General features: G+C 43.0%; 2 protein-coding genes across 2 annotated transcripts; both read right to left on the minus strand.

The window, feature by feature from the left end:
- Nucleotides 1–1,800: 1,800 nt before the first annotated feature.
- On the minus strand, nt 1,801–10,328 carry rpl15 (ribosomal protein L15). The gene is made up of 4 exons (XM_086013681.1): nt 10,215–10,328; nt 8,298–8,479; nt 7,921–8,057; nt 1,801–2,156 (listed from the first exon to the last, which is right to left on the minus strand). The coding sequence occupies exons 2-4, from the start codon at nt 8,467–8,469 to the stop codon at nt 1,851–1,853; spliced, it is 615 nt and encodes a 204-aa protein (XP_085869807.1). The 5' UTR covers nt 8,470–8,479; nt 10,215–10,328; the 3' UTR covers nt 1,801–1,850.
- A 7,155-nt stretch (nt 10,329–17,483) lies between these two features.
- Nucleotides 17,484–18,899, minus strand: LOC147132649 (major histocompatibility complex class I-related protein 1-like). Its single transcript, XM_086013680.1, has 5 exons — nt 18,641–18,899; nt 17,924–18,235; nt 17,747–17,866; nt 17,632–17,652; nt 17,484–17,553 (listed from the first exon to the last, which is right to left on the minus strand). The coding sequence occupies exons 1-5, from the start codon at nt 18,897–18,899 to the stop codon at nt 17,507–17,509; spliced, it is 759 nt and encodes a 252-aa protein (XP_085869806.1). The 3' UTR covers nt 17,484–17,506.
- Between the last annotated feature and the right edge of the window lie 474 nt (nt 18,900–19,373).

Genomic DNA, 19,373 nt, shown 5'->3' on the forward strand with positions numbered 1-19,373 from the left:
CCCAGAGAGGCTGGAGCCGGGATCGAACCCACGACCTCTGAACTGTGAGGCGGACGTGCTAACCAGTCGACCACCGTGCCGCCGCTGTTTAACTCATATTCCACAAATGCAATACTATTCAGAATGCCATGTTTCAACTAGTGGGCCTGCATAGAACATATTCTTGACAAAAATGTTTGGGTCGACTTCAGGGGCGGAGCCATGGGTGGGCCTGGGTGTGCATAAGGCCCATCAGATTGACAGACTGCCCACGAAATGAGATTCATGAAAAAAGTATATACTTTCATTAAAGCATCAAAGCATCTTCCAAACCGCTTATCCTATATAGGGTCGCGGGGAGTTGCTGGAGCCTATCCCAGCCGTCAATGGGCGAAGGCAGAATACACCCCGAACTGGTCGCCAGCCAGTCGCGGGGCACACATAGACACTGTCACTGAGCGGGAATCGATCCCACGCTGCCCGCACACAACTCAGGCGTGTGTACCACTACACTATCAGCGGACTACTTTCATTAATTTTTTTGTAAATTATTACATTATTTTTGAATTTGTGTCTTTTATTGTATTGAATATTAAGAATGGCACAATTGTGGTTGTCAAAGGAAGATCTGAACTTCATATTATTCAGTTGATCATTCATTTTATTTGAATATATAGGAGGAAGGCGGCACGGTGTTCGGCTGGTTAGCACGTCCGCCTCACAGTTCAGAGGTCGTGGGTTCGATCCCGGCCCCGGCCTCCCCGTGTGGAGTTTGCATGCTCTCCCCGTGCCTGCATGGGTTTTCTCCGGGTACTCTAGTTTCCTCCCACATTCCAAAAACATGCTTGGTAGGTTAATTGGACACTCTAAATTGCCCCTAGGTGTGATTGTGAGTGCGGATGTTTGTTTGTCTGTGTGCCCTGCGATTGGCTAGCAACCAATTCAGGGTGTCCCCCGCCTACTGCCCGAAGACTGCTGGGATAGGCTCCAGCACGCCCCGCGACCCTTGAGAGGATAAGCGGTATAGATAATGGATGGATGGATAGATAGGAGGATTGTGGTCAACGAAAGAAATAGTCAGGCCCACCCTGATTTTTCCACAGCCACCCATTAGCCACGTTTTAGCTCTGCCCCTGGTTGACTTCCACTTTAAGGTTTAGAGATTTTACTTTTCAGAAAACCAATGTATCCCGCTGGCTTGGTAATTACCGCTTTGATTCGCCGGGAAGAGCTGGACTAAGTGGCTGTGGGGAGATGTACATCTACATGATGGCAGATTAGCAAACATTAACGCTAGATTTAGCAGATTATGGCAATGAGAACATCTGGAAAAAATACTGATAGCATTTAACACTGAAAAATACTTGACATGTTTTTCTGCAGCCCCGCCTGTTTAAAAACCCACTTTGCCTCGGCATAAAATACTCCACATGACATTTCAATTTATCAGATCCACTGAGCAACAGATCTGCGCTATTCAATTACCGGTATCTAGCGCTAGCTCCTACCAACTTGGTTCATTAGCTCCGCACCATTACAAGCCTCTGCAATTCAAGAGGCGTACATAATCAACGCGTGGTCAACTCGTCTAATGTACATCTGAAAGATAAGGCTTTAAACTGAAACATTACCAGGTCATTAGTGTCAACTGCTAGAAATGTGTGCTTCTGACGACTAGCTAGTTAACAGAGCATGTCCAACCAGTAAAATTCAAGTTAAATGCACTTTGTGCTACAATTTTGATTGTCACCCAAGAAAGGAATGGCCTCACCAGTGGTTTATAGTGAAAGCATCTGCACAAGAAAAAAAGCACTCAAGAGAGCGTGTTGCCAAGTTCTTTATTTTCTTTTAAAGATTCAGAGACATGAGCTCTAACGGTAACGGTGCAGCTGCAGGGTGTTACGCCGCTTCCATGCTGCACGACGGGAACCTCCGATGGTCTGGTGGAAATTGTGACCCTTGCCCAGCCCACGGCTCTTCTTTCCTGCAGAGGTTAGGCCTCGCATCTCTCTGTGCTTGTGCACAGCCTTTGTGATCCATTGGGTGTCTGGGTTGCGCCTAATAGTCTTATGGAATGGGTCGATCAAAATCACCTCAAAGAACTTGTAGGTGGAGTCCTCACCCACCCAGTAAGAGTTCAACACTCTCAGGGCGCCACAGTGACGGCCGGCACGGTCCTACAACAGACAAAAAAAAAAAGTTGGTTGAGAGTCTTCCTTTCAGGTCATAATACAAACCAACCAAATAAAAACTAGCACACCAACGATTTATTGGACAGTGAAAATAAAATTTGTCAACCATGATTTGGGAATACAGTAAGTATTCTCTAGAGAGGAATCATATTTGCATTGTCCAATCTTTCCTTATTACGGAATTTCCTTATGTGGGAAACGACTGCGGTACATGACCTGTATAAACGTGCAAGTATGTTAACAAAATACATGTGTAACAAGTTAACAACACAGGCAATATAATAATAAACATTTTATTAAACAAAAACTGCACTATAAAGCACAGGTATATGAACAAAATACAGGACAGTATAACAAACATGGTCCAGATCCTGTTGAAAAAAATATACTGTAACACCAATGCAGTACAGTACTGTACTTAACTAGAGTAGTAAACTGTACTGTATTTTAATGTTGACTTTTGTCAGACTTAGGAAAAAATTAGTCTATTTGGAGTTGTTGTGTTGGCTTCATTCTTTGCTGTATGAAAATGTTTGTCTGCGTATCATACAGTTTTGTTGCTAATTGCAAGTAACGGTGCCGTTGATGTCTGGTGATTCTTGTGCATACAAAAGGACACGTTCATTTACGCCACTGTACTTTGTCCGTCGAGCCGCAAGCAATTTCCTTTGAGCAGGCAAACTGCTGGAATCGTACTGAGCCAGAATTGAATCCTTGTTTTTCAAAGTCTCGTAGATTTGAGTTTTTTCGACTCCAAGTGTCTCCTGGATGTTTTTTACTTTGTGTCCAGCTTCGCTTAAATCGGATGCATTTCATTCTCTCATTACCGTTCTTCTGCGTTTGGACGCCATGAGCTACAGACGAAAATGTAAATGAATACATTTGAAATCTTTTGCAATTTCAGAAAAACGCGTGCCAAAGAAGTAACTTACATGTCGCCATTTTTTTATCTGATAATGGCGGAGCGGTCAAAGTTTTTCCATAGTATCGAGTGGAAAATGCGGGCTTCGCTATGGCTTCCGGGTTCCGGATACAATACTGGAACTTCGTTGTAAGGAATCGATCGTTAATGTAGCATAGTAGTCGAAAATTTAATGCATATGTTTTTTTTCCGAGTGAGGGAATTTCCGTTTGATCCGATGATGGCGGAGAAGTCAAAGTTTTTCCGTAACATAGAGCGGGGACTGCTTGAGTTTGCGCTACTCCGGGCTTCGCTATTGGTTCCGGATACCGGAACTTCCGTTGTCAGGAATCGGTCGTGAATGTAATATAGGAGTAGAAAATTTAATGCATACGTTGTTTTTATTGGTGAAGGAATTTCCGTTTGACAGAGGTCCGTAGGTGGGAATACTTACTGTATGTATGGGCCAATTGCCGGTTTACAGTGGTTTTAATAAGTCAAGATTTAAATTACGGCTAATACTGTCGGTCACCGGTAATTAACTCTTCTCTACTTTTTTGAAGGGACTTCTAAGCAGGGCCACTGCTTTAAATTTCGCGGAGAGCTTTGAAATCTGGGGCAAATTCCGCCATCGCGGAATCGCAGAGACCTGTGGGGACTTAACAGTGGAGTTTTGTATAATGACACTGCGGCATTTTTTTTTTTTTCAAGGTCCACTTCTCATGTATTTGAAACGTTAAACAAATTAATTATTTTGGGAAATAATGATAGTAGGGGTGGGCGATATGGGGAAAACAAACAAACAAAAAAAAACGATATTTTTTCCAAAAACTCGCTAACGATAATTTGACGATATTTTACAAAAAATATTTTAAATCTGCACTTGCTTCACATACCAATTCTGGATAGACAGCGTTTGTGAACAACATCTCTTAAATACAGCTTCTGCAAAACAATGATACTCCACGACAATATTTAACAAAAAATTATGTATAGACTTACATTGATTTTGGGGAATATTTATGTCATTTAAATGCCTCTGCTGTTATTCCATAATGATGTGACATTTTGAGCTGCAGTTAGTACTAGTGTACCACTGTCAACTATGAGAGCAATCAGAATGAGAAAAAGTTGTTAACTACATCAATCACAATGAGAAAAAATGTATTTCATATGTGACGTGTGACGAAGTGTCACCCAGCGAGAAAAAAAGACGTCGTCATGACAACAGACATTCTCATACATTGGCCACCGTATTCAGAATAAAGTTGAATAGCAAAACTGCAATTTACCGAAAAGTGCATTTTCCCACTCAGTCATCGCTTTGATATGGAGACTTGTGACTTTATTCCTGTTTGGGTGTATGCTGGCGTCACACTAATAAGCCGCGTCGTACTTTGCGCAACAAACTCCTCGGGAATACAGGCTAGTTATGAATGATGCGGACTACAAGCGTGTAAAATGAATGTGAACCGAGCATCCACGATGTCACGTTTGCCTTGCTCGCTGAAGTACTGAGTGTGTGTGTGTATGCGTGAGTCTTGTTTAGCGTGATTGCGCGGCCGCAAAATTTTACAAATAAAGTTTATATTTGTTGGTTCAAGTCAGCGACTCTTCTGAGTATGTGTGTGTTTACTAAGCTTTTGTTTAGCGCGATTGCGCGGCCGCTAAATTTTCCTCGTAATCCATATGGCTCGTCGTGCAAAAGAATTGCTCTTCACGGTGACCGTTTTGGCACATCTAACAATGTTATTCCCACTGTCTCGTCAACCCCAAACCATTTAGACTACGGACGACATGGACTCGCGCTCGACACTCCTGTTTGAAACAGCTCCGCTGCAGAGCGGACAGAGTCACGCGATTGGGTCCTGCCCGCTGATTCGGCAACTTGCTTCCTCAATACACACTGATTTTTCAGCATTTCCTCATACTTTGCGGCTGTCGACTGACTCAAGTCGTTATGCTTTTAGAGGCAGTGTTAATACTCGACAATGTAAAATTACACAACGTGAAAGCAAGATTGACGATGAAATCGATAACGATATACCGCCCACCTCTTGCAGATAGTATTTATGACAGAACTCTACCAATGAGTAGTCTGCTCATGAGATGACAATGCTTGTTTATCTGGTTCATTCAATAACATACAATTGTTCTTTTTTTTTTATGCAATGAAACCTACATTTTTGTAGGTGCTTTTTTGTGCTTGTTGTTGATGTTATTGCCAAAATGTGTTCCGTCCATAAAAGTAGATTCAATTGAGATAATATATATTGACGTAAAGTTCTGTAATAAAAACAACTAATTTCCCCAAAATGTACGAATCCAATTCCAATGAAATTGACACATTGTGTTAAATAAAAACAATACAATGATTTGCAAATGATGTTCCAACTGTACTTAATTAAAAAAAAATATACAAACATTACTGCAGCTCAAAATGTCATTATTCATGTCATATCATTATGGAATAATAGACATTTAAATGTAAACATTCCCATAAATCAATTTAAGACGAGGCAATTTTTAGTTCTTCATTGTTAAATATTGCCGTAGAATACCGTTATGTTTTGCAGAAGCTGTATTAAGCAATTTAAAATATATACAAGAGCTATTGTTCACAAACATTATCCAGAATTGTTCTCTGAAGCAAGTGCAGATTTAAAATATTTTTTGTAGAATATCGTCATATTATCGTTATTGACTTTTTTGATTCCCCCCCCCCCAAAAAAAACACTCAATAACGATAATTTGGGGACAATAGAGATTTTTTCTCCCACTGAGCAGCGAACACTTGCATCTGTTGGAAAAGGGAGTAAATTGCGTGTTCACGTCAGGGTTCGTTCAAGGTCGCAAATGTTCGCTAAACATTTGGCAAAAATTCTCCAGACGTTTGCCAACAGTTTCTGTTTCTTCCTTGACGCAAGGACATTTTGAACATGTTAAAAATTCTCTCGCGACAAGTACAGACGAACGTCTTGTTTAGCGTGATTGCGCGGCCGCTAAATTTGCGACCTTGAACAAACACTGATGAGAACGCAACATTTGCAAACACTCGCAAATGTTCGCCGCTCAGTGGGATAGGGGCTTTAGGGGGCATGTCTGGTGCCACCGATAGTGGATGATTGTGGTTGTATAAGGGGTATGAACTGCGAATATCATATCTAGATATCAATCCAAGAATGACATCACCCAGCCCTACTCCTAGTAATTGAAAGATGACTTGGACAGTCAATTCGACTGTATGAATTTGTATAGTGGCTACATGGTCAATAAGAGCACTGATGTTGCAGTTGAGGCTGCTACGCTGGTTTACATTACCAAAAGTACTTTGCATAAATGTAGCAGGGTTGATAAAAGTCTACCTTACTCCCTACTGTGGGAAACTAAAAGCACTTCCGCTGTTTCAGGAAGTTTCCGCCCATAATCCACACTGACCAAAAATAAAAACGCAATGCGAGCTGGACTCAAAAGATGTGACTTTTTCCTCCACACACAAATGGCCATTTCCCTCAAATATTTTTTCACAAATTAATCTGTGGTAGTGAGCATTTCATCTTTGTCAAAATAATCCATGCCAGCTCACAGGTGTGGCACCATCAGGATGCTGATTAGACAGCATAATTATTAAACATGTTGCCACAATAAAGAGCCACTTTGAAATGTGCAGTTTTATGACACACCGCAAAGCCACAAATGTCACAAGTTTTAAGGGATCTTACAATTGGCATGCTGACTGCAGGAATGTCAACCAGGGCTGTTATGGGCAACGAACACAAGTGCATTTTATTGATGGCATGTTCAATGCAGAGAGATTCCGTGATGAGATTCCTTAGGCCTATCACCCGGCGGGTTGGGGGCGCGATCAACTGAACTGTGCAAGCTTGAACTGCACTATTCACACTAGCAAAATGTCATAACATTTCACAAGTGGCAAGTCTCGACCACTGTTTTTGGGGCGATTCAAAATATGAACTGCCGTTGCATGTTGTGGCAAGGTCTCAAAGTAGAGCCCATCAAATGCACACAAGCATTCACACAGACCAAAAAAATAAAATAAAACCAATTTCCGGGTTTAGGACAGCCGCCATCAAGACAATAATACAGTGTATACAGCACATTGTGTCTTTCAATAATACTGAACCATGTTTAAAATTTCATATGTACCATGGATGAAAAAAATTGATTGCACTTGCAAACTTTTTTTTTTTTACCGTTAATCATCAAAAATGCATCCATTGGTACATATGAAATTGTAAATATGGTTCAGCTATTTTCCACGTTCCTTTGTAACTGCTCGGCCCCGAAAACGTCTAATGGAACAGTGACCATCCGGGGCAAAGCACGCGAGGCCATCTCGGTGTAGAACTGGGCTACATGAAAAGCGCCGTAATGCAAAGGATACGTATTGCACTGTGTGAGACAAATGGTGGGCCCACTGACTTGTTTTATGCCCCCCCCACACACACACACAATAATGCATATCTGCACATTTCAGAGTGGTCTTTTATTGCGGCCAACCCAAGGCACAGCTGTGCAATAATCAGCATCTTGATATACCACACCTGTGATTTGGTATGGATTATCTCGACAAAGGAGAAATAAATGCTCACTAACACAGATTTAGATTCGTGAATGAAATTTGACAGATACGGTGTTTTGTCCGTGTAGAAAAACTTTTAGATCTTTGAGTCCAGCTCACAAAAAATGGGAGCATAAACAAGTGATACGTTATTTTTGCTCAGTGTACATCAGAACCGACTGGAATAAGTGGATATATTCTGCCTAAACCGCAGTAAATCTTGGACCATGTTTTGAGTGTCAGTCAAAATTAGGGGGGGGACATACCTCAGCAGTGGACTGTAAACTGCGGGCAAACTTGATCTGGTTAACACCGTGGTGCACTGGTTTTCCATACGTGGCACCTTTGGGCACAGGGCGCTTACGACCACCACGGCGCACACGGATACGGTAAATTACATAACCTGTTTGAATGAAACACAAGAAGTTACATTAGTATTCCCTAAATCATAAACAGGTTTAAATATTACATTGTTACTTAAGTAAGCATCAGTCCACAACCATGTATAAATCACAGTGCTGACATATTGACTGGACCTTTCAAAAAACTGTCAACGATTAATATAACGGCACCACAACTCAATTAACTCCACAGAAGACAAACTTCATACTTATTGACAAGGTGAGCAATGTATGTCATTTACCTTGTTTGGCCTTGTAACCCAGCCTACGGGCTTTATCAGGTCTGGTAGGTCTTGGTGCGCGGTGAAGGTTCGACAGTTGGCGGTACTGCCAGCAGCGCACACGAAGCAAGAAGCGCATCACATCTGACTGCTTCTTGCGCCACAACTCCTGCATATAGCGATATGCCCCCATGTTGTTTTATCTGCAAACAACAAATCCATTCAAGAACATAACTGTTCGAATTCAAGAGAGTATCACAGCTTCCTTCTGACTTTCTTAAGAATAATAATTATTCCTGGCTGCACAAGTGACTAGCCTTTATACTCCTGGAACTATTGTATCAACTAATCAAATAACTAGCAAGTCTTAACGGACACTATTTCCTGACCTATGCTTCACGTTATAGGTATGTGACAATGGACTCGCGTCTGCCATTATTTGAGACTCCATTTGCTGTGTGCCATCACGTCACGCAGGCCTGTTTTTAGATCTATTTTTATTCATCTATTTTAGATATGAGTGAAATCCCCTCTGCAGTCTTGATTTCAATTTGATGCTTTTCATGCAGTATTTCTGTTCCTTGCATACATGCATGATAGTTTATCTTTCACAGCCCAAAAAGCACTGAAAGATAGTTTGGTTTGAGCACATGCAAACAAAGTTGCATCCAATTTGTACGAAGCCGGAAATAGTAATAGGGTGCCAAAATGTTTTGCCATCTAAATGTGAATGGTGGGGATGCAGGATTGCCGTCCATCGGGATAAGACAGCCGCCCGTTGCCAGAGATGGTGTGGGAACCCAGTAGCCAAAGAAACAGCCAGATGGGAGTTGCACTGCAGAGATGGATTTTAAGGCAAGCGCCGTCATTCCCAATGCTTGTCTAAACTGTACTTCTCTTTACTCCTACATGTCCCTACGCAGCTGCACATCGCATTGCAAAAACACTCAACAAGTTTTAATTTAATCTAATATTAGCTCTAATCAGAGATTAGTAAAACAAAGTTTAAAATGTGCTAATCAGTTTTTTATATTAAGCAGAGCTGTCTTGCAACATTTAAAATTCATCTCAATTTAGTAAAACTCACTTTAACTTAAGTTAAACTGTGTTCAACCTGGTTGATAGGAATGATTGTGGATATTGAAAAAAAGAATAATACGCAAATGTATATAGGATAGGGCTGCACTATATATCGAAAAAAATATCGTGATAATGTTTAAGCAATATATATACCGCAGAGACATGCAATAATGTCATGGAATCGTATGCTTTTATCTGAATTTGACCAGTCAGATGGAAACTTAAATGCGCATTGCCACATCAAAGTGGGACATTAACTAACTAGGGGAATTACAATTAATTTCTTAAGGAAACATTGCGTTTGCTTAGTGTGCCGCATAAAAATAAATTACTTCTTTTGAAACAAGTGGTCATTTCTGAGGTCTTGAAAATGTCACAACTTCCTTAATTCTTAACATGTTGACAAAATGTGAACACCGTTTTATTCCTTTATTCAAGCTCTTTGCAATGACATTGGGTTTACTGGGTGGGGGTTATCTGTCTTTTATTGGTAACGTACGTTATGCTGGACATGGATAGCGATGTCGGTCACAAATCGGTTAAAGGTACAATGACCAAATAAGACGCTTTTAGCCAGAAATCATCCAGTTTAACAAGGAATGTTATCCTCAGAGTAACGTACAATGCGGAATATTCAATTTTCGTAGCGCCGCTTACTCAGAATATGCCGAGACAATTAGCATCAACATATGTGGTTTTAAGTCAAGAAAACAATTTCTCCGTCGGCAAATAATCTTCGCCACTTGTTCACAAATCCAACGTGCACACAAAACCTAACACCTGATAAAAGGATGAACACGTATAACATGAGATTTCAATAAGATTGTGCTTATAGGAAGAGCATTAAGGTTCTCTTACATGATGGCGTACCAACCGGAAAGAGAGAGCACGATTAGCAAGCATGCTATTTGAACACGCTTCTGACGTATATCCTTTGTTGAATTGAATTACGTACGTTACCCCCACCTACCGGACTGGAGTCTGGATTAGTACGGTCCATGTCTCTTTTGGTCATTGGGTGGTATGTTTGGTATGGAGGCAGGTATTAAAAATGGAAAATCGACTGGTTATTTGATTGTTGATTGTGTTTAAAACAGAAACACCAAAATTGAAATACATCTGGTTTTCTAGAATGTCGTCTGAAACGAGTAAGACACGCGTAAAAAGTTTGCTTTTATTCTTATTGTTATTATTATTATTATTGTAAATGACAAGTTAGTTAAAACTAACCATTGAAAATCAGACATTGCTCATGAATTGTGGTTCAGCAGATTTATCTAAAATTAACTGGTGAAACGAGCCTAGACAAAAATGTGGGGTGGATAGATGGATGTTCCACACAGGCCTATTGTATTTGCAAACCAGTGAGCACAAATTGTGAGCAAAACATAAGCAAAGGGTTGGGTTGGGTCTGTTTGTTTGTTTGTTTGTTTGTTTGTTTGAAATGGGCTGGATCACAGAGTCCGACATCTCCTTGTCGGTGGACTTTTCACAATAGCGACCAACTCAATACACTCATCCCTAAATGTAGTGGACCTCAATCACCAGTCTGCGGACCGCCATTTGGTACCGGGCTGCAAAAATACATCCATACAGTGCATACATACATACATACATACATACATACATGCACACACATACATACATACGGTGCATGCTTATGTATGTATTTATTTACTTATTTATGTATAAATAAAACTGTGTTTATTCATTTAATTTAGTAGTGGAGCATATATGGCCAAAATGTGTGTCATCGCCCAGGCGGGAATGTTGGTCGCCCCCCACCCCCATGTTTGCAATGGAGCCTGTAGGCCCAAAAATGTTGGCCAACTGACTGCTTACAAGTTGGAAGACAAGTGTGATAATTTGACGACACAACTTCGTGTAACATGTCCCTTTGGTCAAATTATTTTCAATCTTTTCTAGGGGTACCACCATTTTTGTCCAGGCACGTTTCATGACTTTATTATTATTTTTAAATAAAGCCACAGTTAAAAAAACAATTTCTGATTTTTATGAGTTAATTTTAATTAAATTAAAGTTTTATTTTATTATTAATGTTGTTGTTGTTGTTATTACTACACATTTTCTTATTTCATTTAATGTATTATTTTCCTTATTTCTTTATTTAACAGTGGATACCACCTATTTTCTCAGGCGCTACGCTTTCGCCATCTCCTGGTTCAGTAAGAGAAATGCTGTTGGTGACAACTTCCGGGAATCTTTTTCGTTTTAGAATTAAAAGTTAAATCAAACTGTTTTTAGACTTTAAACAATAATGCTGTCTTGCAATAAAGATGAAGTAAAGTGAATAGGAGGTGTGAAAATGTACTGATGCGAGTTTCCTGTAGAGTGCACATGCAGGTTACAGGAAACATTTGTTGGAAATAACCGTCGCTACGAAGCACTTCTGCAAAACCACAAGTCTACCACTTTCAACTGAGGCCATGGCAACGACCATCATTCTGCATGACAATAAGGACGTCAGTGGACACTGGATCAACCAGACGAAGACATCTTTACACTTCCACTTTTGATGCATGTATAAAGACTGGGTCTAGGAATAGATCAGGAATAGAATAGATATCTCTCTTGCCATGCCTGTCTGCAACATGTGCAGGATTAATGGTAATCCGGGTCATCAAACAGAAGCATTGTGGGTAATGGAGTCAAGGCCACCCGAGTGAAAGTTAACAACAGAATCCGAAAGTCACATTTCATAAAATGACTTAAAACGATGTAAATCTATCTCCCTTTTTCCGATTTTATTTCTCACATTGGAACCGTCGTTTCTGGACGATAGCTGGAGTTGGTTCACAGGCTCCCGTGTGCCGTGTCTGATGGAACGCCGCACGCAGGTCCTGTTGTGGTACACTAACATTTTGTAGCGTCTACTACGGATTATGGAGGCATTTGTCAGCAAACTGACTTTTTCTAGAATCCAAAACACCGTTTTGGTATACCCACGGTTGACATCAAACAGCACGAGAGGACGTGCTGCCTCATGATCACACTGCGACCACGTCGAACCGAGTGTTGCGTTTATGGACTCGGAAATCTCACCACTCAAAGTTAACGCAACATGACCTATTTTCCTCAAACCCTGAATGGCAACACCTAACAATAAAAGATACCTAGGACGTTCAAATATACCTATTTAGAGTGCTAAAAAAATTATGTTCCTCCTAATCTTTTACGTTTTTTTCCATTCCGGGTGCATACCAAATTTTGAATGTGTAGATTAAATTATTCACATTAGAGAAGCAAAACAAAATAATTTGGATTAATCTTAAATAAAGTGGAATCAAATACAAATCCAAGTGTTTAGTTTAGTTTTATTTGGCACAGTGCTTTTCCCTAAGTTTACTCATTTGATTTAACTCTACATGAAAAAAAATTCTTGGTGGCCAGGAAAAGTGAAATATGTTTACAGGTATTGTTTTTAGTATTTATAGGTATAGTTTCGTAGTGGTGCAACTCAGCATTGTGTATAGTTTTTGGTTCCAAATTAAAATGCACTAATCATTTATGGCAAAAAAAAAAAATGAAGGCCACTGTGTCGCCTTCAACTTCAACTACTCCATCGTTTATAAACATGCCAGGAATGCTGGTACGAGCTGCAAAGTTTAAAACAAGTTGAATGTACTTTCACCTTGATTGCCTTTATTATTCTTTTGAACATACCCTACTAAAGCAGGGGTGCTCAATCCAGGTCATCAAGGATCCCTATCCAGCTTGTTTCCATCTTTCCCTACCTAAACACACTTGATACAAATGATCACAATCGTTATCAGGCTTTTGCAAAGCTTGGTGATGAGCGGATCAATTACATCAGGTGTGTTGCAGGCAGGGAGAGACGGCAAACAGGCTGGATAGGGGCTCTTGAAGACCGGGATTGAGCACCCCTGCCCTAAAGAATTGAGGCTGTAAACTACAGATGCTTATATTAGAGCCTGGTGCGATGATGCTGCGATTTTCACATTATTTGATTAGTCGACTAATCGCGACTACTGTTGGTGATTAGTCGAATTGGAGAATAATCGTTTGTGGCAGCCCTACTTGATACGCTTGCACCAAACATCATTGCATATTGCGTTTGTGGATGGCTGCAGCACCGCACGAGCGCACAGGGACAAGCATGGTAGTGATTTTTTCGAATCGAAAATCGGGAACTGAAAATCGAATCGGGGCTTAAGTGAATCGTTACATCCCTATGAAGTAGTATTTTTTTTTGCGAGTGAATGTTCAAACTGTGCATACTGTGTACTCACAATGGGAAATAAAGCCTCTGCATCGTTTTTGACATAACTGGGCAGCGACAATCCGTCCCCGGTTTCCGTCCTGCATATTCAATGGACCCACGTGGCCCCAACCCGTCCTTCGCCGCCGACAGCCAACAGCCGAACATAATCTTTACGTCTTTTACGTCTTTACGTCACAGGCAGGTGCCACACGACCAGACACGCCGCCAACCAAAGAAAAAATATCAAACAAAAACAACTGACACACACACACACGGCCAGCGTTGTCATCGGTGAAATAAAAAGAATATGGGACACGTCATTGTGTCTGTGGGACCGCAAGGTACACCACACCCTTTTATTTTTTATTGTTTCCTTACTGGACCGCGTGTCAGTAGTGTGGCACCTGCATGTGACGCGGTATTGGTAAAGTCCGTCCTCGACGCCGGTTGGCTGACTCCGACCGACTGGCACCACGTGGGTTGATTGAATATGCAGGACGGAAACCGGGCGGAGGGTCACTGCCCAGCTGTTTTTGATGAACACTTGGGCCGACTACATTACTGTATTTGAGTGTTGAAGCTACTTAGAAAGCTACAGTAAGAATTTCTTCAGATTCAATTTCATCTTCATTTTTCTAGGTGTCAAAGAGTTTGAGGATGAGAGGGGAGGCAAACCAGCAATCCAAAAATGTGACATCAACCCACTGCAGCGAGTGAACTGCTTGGTACAAAAAAAGGTGTTGATTTGATCCAAATCAAAACGGACAAAAAGTTCAAGACAGAAATAAGAAAGGGACCCGATTGTCACGGGTGGAGCAGGAATTGGACCCAAAAGCAGACAGGAGACAAAAATAAAAAAAGTAAAATCCCTTATATGCAAAAATTCAGAGCAAGGCAGTGCAGGGCATGGAAGGCAAAACGTTCTGACAACGTTTAAGTGAGTAACTCCATCTTACACGCACAACTCTTTGTGACCAAATAAAGGACAAAGCGACTGGCAACATAAGGGAGGGCATGACCCAAACTCAGACACAGTATCATAACAGTACCCCCCCCTACCCACCCTGATGTCATGTCATGTCATCTTCCAAAGCGCTTCTCCTATACAGGGTCGCGGGGAGTTGCTGGAGCCTATCCCAGCCGTCAACGGGCGAAGGCAGACTACACCCCGAACTGGTCGCCAGCCAGTCGCAGGGCACGCATAGACACTGTCGCTGAGCGGGAATCGATCCCACGCTGCCCGCACACAACTCAGGCGTGTGTACCACTACACTATCAGCGGACACCCACCCTGATGTGATTGTCAATCCGAATCGCTAACTGCTCAAGAGACTCTGGCTCATCCCGAGTAGACAGCTGATCTTGAAGCTCCTCGGACAATTCACATACAAAAGCTGTTTTTTTTGTCCGGCCTCATTCCATCCACTTTCAGAAGCTAAAATCCTGAACTCGATGGCATAATCCACAGCAGACTGAGAGCCCTGATGTAATGACGTAATCCATTTGCCTGATGACTGATTAATGAAAGGCTGATCGAAGACTCTGCACATCTCCTCAGAAAAAGAAGCAAATGATTTCAGTGTCTCTGACTTTGACTCCCACAAGGAATTGGCCCACTGCCCTGCTCTTCAAGTTAATCACATAGGCCAACTTGGCGCGACCGTCCGAATATGCGCTAGGTTGTTACCCAAAAACCAAGGAACATTTCAACAGGAATCAACCACAAGCTCCTACCTCTCCTGAGTAATGCTCAGGTGAGGGAAGGTTGAAAAGACACCGCATTGGTCGGTGAGTCGATCGCTCCCTGACTGGAGGTGTGAGGCTGGGCTAGAGTAGGTGATGAAGTGCTTAGTTGATCGCTGGGTGAAGGTTCTGAATAGAGTCCGTAACCTTCCTTCTTCAGGAGTTGATCATGTGTGCTGAGCAGAGCACCTTGTTGGAATGCGTTATTTGAGTCTGCTGAGTCCATGACTGGTCAGAACGTACTGTCACGGGTGGAGCAGGAATTGGACCCAAAAGCAGACAGGAGACAAAAAGTAGAAAAGTAAAATTCTTGATGTGCAAAAATTCAGAGCAAGTTCTGACAATTCTTGATGTGCAAAAATTCAGAGCAAGGCAGAACAGGGCATGGAAGGCAATACGTTCTGACAACGTGTAAGTGGGTAACTCCAGCTTACACACAGAAAAAACACGTCCAACATGACCAAATAAAGGACAAAGCGACGAGCAACATAAAGGAGGGAATGACCCAAACCCAGACACATATCATAACTAGGGTTGGGCATCGTTTGAATTTGGACGATTCCGGTTCCGATTCTTTGATTCGATTCCGGTTCCTAACGATTCTCGATTCCGATTCTTAACAAAACAAAAAAAAAAAAGGAGTTATTCTTGGACAAATCACATGAACTTCTCTGTTCTTCAATTTCAGAACTTTTTACTATTCGTGAAATTTACCATGGATTATTCAAAGGGCTGTTTTTAACCAGTATATTTATTCTAATAAATCTTTTGTATAGGTCGACTGGTTAGCACGTCCGCCTCACAGTTCAGAGGTCGTGGGTTCGATCCCGGCTCCGGCCTCCCTGTGTGGAGTTTACATGTTCTCCCCGTACCTGCGTGGGTTTTCTCCGGGTACTCCGGTTTCCTCCCACATTCCAAAAACATGCATGGTAAGTTGATTGGATACTCTAAATTGCCCCTAAGTGTGATTGTGAGTGCGAATGTTTGTTTGTCTCTGTGTGCCCTGCGATTGGCTGGCAACCAATTCGGGGTGTCCCCCGCCTACTGCTCAAAGACAGCTGGGATAGGCTCCAGCACGCCCCGCGACCCTTGTGAGGAGAAGCGGTACAGATAATGGATGGATGGAAATCTTTTGTATTATTTTTCACAAGACAATACAATAATGCAGCTGTTACTGAAAACATGCTACTGAACACCAATTGATTAGCTAACCTTGTCTTGCTTTAGAAAAAAAATATATATGACAAACACAAGGAAGGAAGGAAAGTCTAGCTAATCTAAGCAGTGTATGTAAACATATGATGCATATGTGTACAGTGTGTATGTATATGCTGCAGCTGCGTATGCTATAAGCTAAATATTAGTTGGATATGTGCATTTGTGTGTTGAACTTGTTGGTTCAATGTTGCAATTAGACGTACTTAGCCGATTCTGACTTTTGGGTCATAAGCTGCATCGCGTCAGTTCCATGGCTAGGCGTCAGCCGAATGAACCATCCGGGCGGGCCCGGGCAGGATCACCGACCCCGCGAAGGGCGACTGCTGCCACTGCAGCGGCTGCTGGGGAGATCCGTGGGCAGTGCCGAATGCACGCCCAGAGTCGCCGGCGCCGCGGCCCACGCTTGCTATCCGGTACGAAGCGAGCGGAGGGGCTGACCGAGAGGACCACGGCAGCTCCAGTGGGGGCGAGCTTCTGTGCTATTGCGACGCAGCTTCGGGGGCAGGAGCCCGGGGCTGCGCGCCATGCGCGCGCACACTTAAAAAAAGAGAAGTATTTACTTATTTTTTTTAATCGGTCGTACTTCGTTCGTAGCTCTTCCGGGCGGCTAACTAGGAATCGAAACTTAGCACCGACATTCAAAAATCTGAACGGTTCCGGGAGAAGTGGACTAATGGATCCGGTTCCACTCGATGCCCGATTCTCGATGCCCAACCCTTATCATAACACCGATCAACTCAAACAAAGCTCCTCCACAACACAAAGGCAAGTGAAAACATTTGTGATTTAACAGTTCCCACCATGAGGACTAAATGCAATCTGTTTTGAAACCCAAGCGTGATGGGAAAGCGATGGACGCGCCACCTGGAGGAAGACGAGCGCATGAATCCACAGCGAAAGAGCCCCGAGACCGCGCGGAGGCCGCGTCAGCTAACTCACTCGCGTCTCACTCGGAAGCGGGCCCGGGGGCGAGCTCCGAAGGGGCGTGGGCAGCTGCAAAGACAGCGAGAGACGAAGACCGCTTTGCAGCAAAGCTGGACATCAGAGCTTGACAGGAAGCGTTTGACTTACAAGCTGCGGTGTACTTGGATGCTAGGGAAAAAGAGGAAGAAAGTGTCCGTTTGTTTTGGTCCCAAATCGTGCACGGCGGCGGCGGCGGCGGCAGGCACACATTGGCGTGGCTCACCTGCACCCGCTCGGCTTGTGTGCCGCTTGACAAAGAGGAGCGCGAGCAGCGGCAGAGCCAGCAGAGCGAGGAGCGCCAAGGGGACAGCGACGGCCAGCGTCGTCTTCCCGACTTCTTCCTCTGGACGAGAGCCAAGAGGAAGAGGTGAGAAGGACGACATCAGGCGAGGATTCTCACCTGCGATGATGCGCGCGTTGCTCAGGATGCTCCTTCCGTCCAGCTTGGTGACCATGTCGTCCTTGACGCCCGACAGCTGGAAGACGCATTCGTAGCGGCCCTCGTCCTCGGCCGCCAGCTGCGCTTTCAGGTGGGCCGTCGTCTGGAAGGTTCCGTCGTGGTTGGGGAGGGTCTCTCCCATCTCCACGTCCTCGTGGAGCTCCTCGCCGTCCTTCCTCCAGAAAAGGGCGGCTCTGGAGGGGTAGAACCCGCTGGCGTGGCAGGTGATGGCAGAGGACGGCGTCTTCTGCAGCAGGGACACCGCCGGGAGCTCTGCGCGGGGAGAGGCGGCCACAATGTGCCAGAGGACCAACGGCGAGAGAACGAATGATGGAGAGGATGTGTGAGAGAAGAAAAAATGACCAGAATGTGTGATAGGACAAAAGATGGAAAGAATGACAGATGGATAAAAAGTGTCAGAGAATGACCAATAGAGAGAATGTGTGAGAGGACCAAAGCAAAGCTAGTGTGAGAGGAGAATGATGGAGTGCAGGTGTGAGAGTGCAAAAGATGGATCATCTGTGTGACATGCGTAAAAATGGGGAAAGTTAAAGAGAAGGAGCGTGAAATGATTGAAGATGGAATGTGTGAGAGGAGAAAGATGGAGAATGTGTGAGGGGAAGGCAGCGAGTGCAGCTTGCAATGGCCGCCGTGTTGCTCCAGGGGGCGTGCTGCTACCTGTTCTCATCAGGACGTCCCTCCCATTGCTCACGTGCTTCTTCAAGTAAGAAGGACATTCCTTGGTATGGTAATGCTTCTTGTATTGAAGAGCGAAGTCCCGTTGGTCCCAATGGAGTTTGCTGGGGAAAGCTTGCGGCTGGACTGCGATCCATCTCAGCGTCTGCAAGTCAAACGACAGGAAGTCTTCTCCGTCGTAACTGATGTGAATCCAATCGTCCACCTCGTCAGTCTCATCGTCCCATTCGCAGCCAGACATCCTCTGGACCGTGTGAACACTTTTTGTGAACACAATTGATGATACGAGATGACTAAATATTCCAATTCTGGCAAGATTGGAATCCGAGACGACGCTGTTCGGAAATGCTTGAGCAAGTGCAGCACTAAAGAAAACAAAAAACTAAAACATTTTGTTTGTTGGATGCCTAAAAAATGTTCAACGATTCAAATTTGATATATGTGTGTTTCAAATTGAAACATTTCAAAACCTAACAACTCCCTACAGGAAACAGTGATTTAAAACGGCAAATACATGTTGTTTTTGTGTTCATTTGAATTATGTTTCTGTATGTTCAAATTGAGTCTTCCAAACATCTCAATGGATTTGCCAACAGACGCCCACACGTCATTTATTTTGGCGACTTCTGTATTTGGCATGTTAATTGAACAAGTTTGCTTAGATATATACATATATATATATATATATATATATATATATATATATATATATATA

This window comes from Filicampus tigris, chromosome 18 (assembly GCF_054856515.1).
Source record: "Filicampus tigris isolate MCC_2025a chromosome 18, RoL_Ftig_1.0, whole genome shotgun sequence".
Lineage (NCBI taxonomy): Eukaryota > Metazoa > Chordata > Actinopteri > Syngnathiformes > Syngnathidae > Filicampus > Filicampus tigris.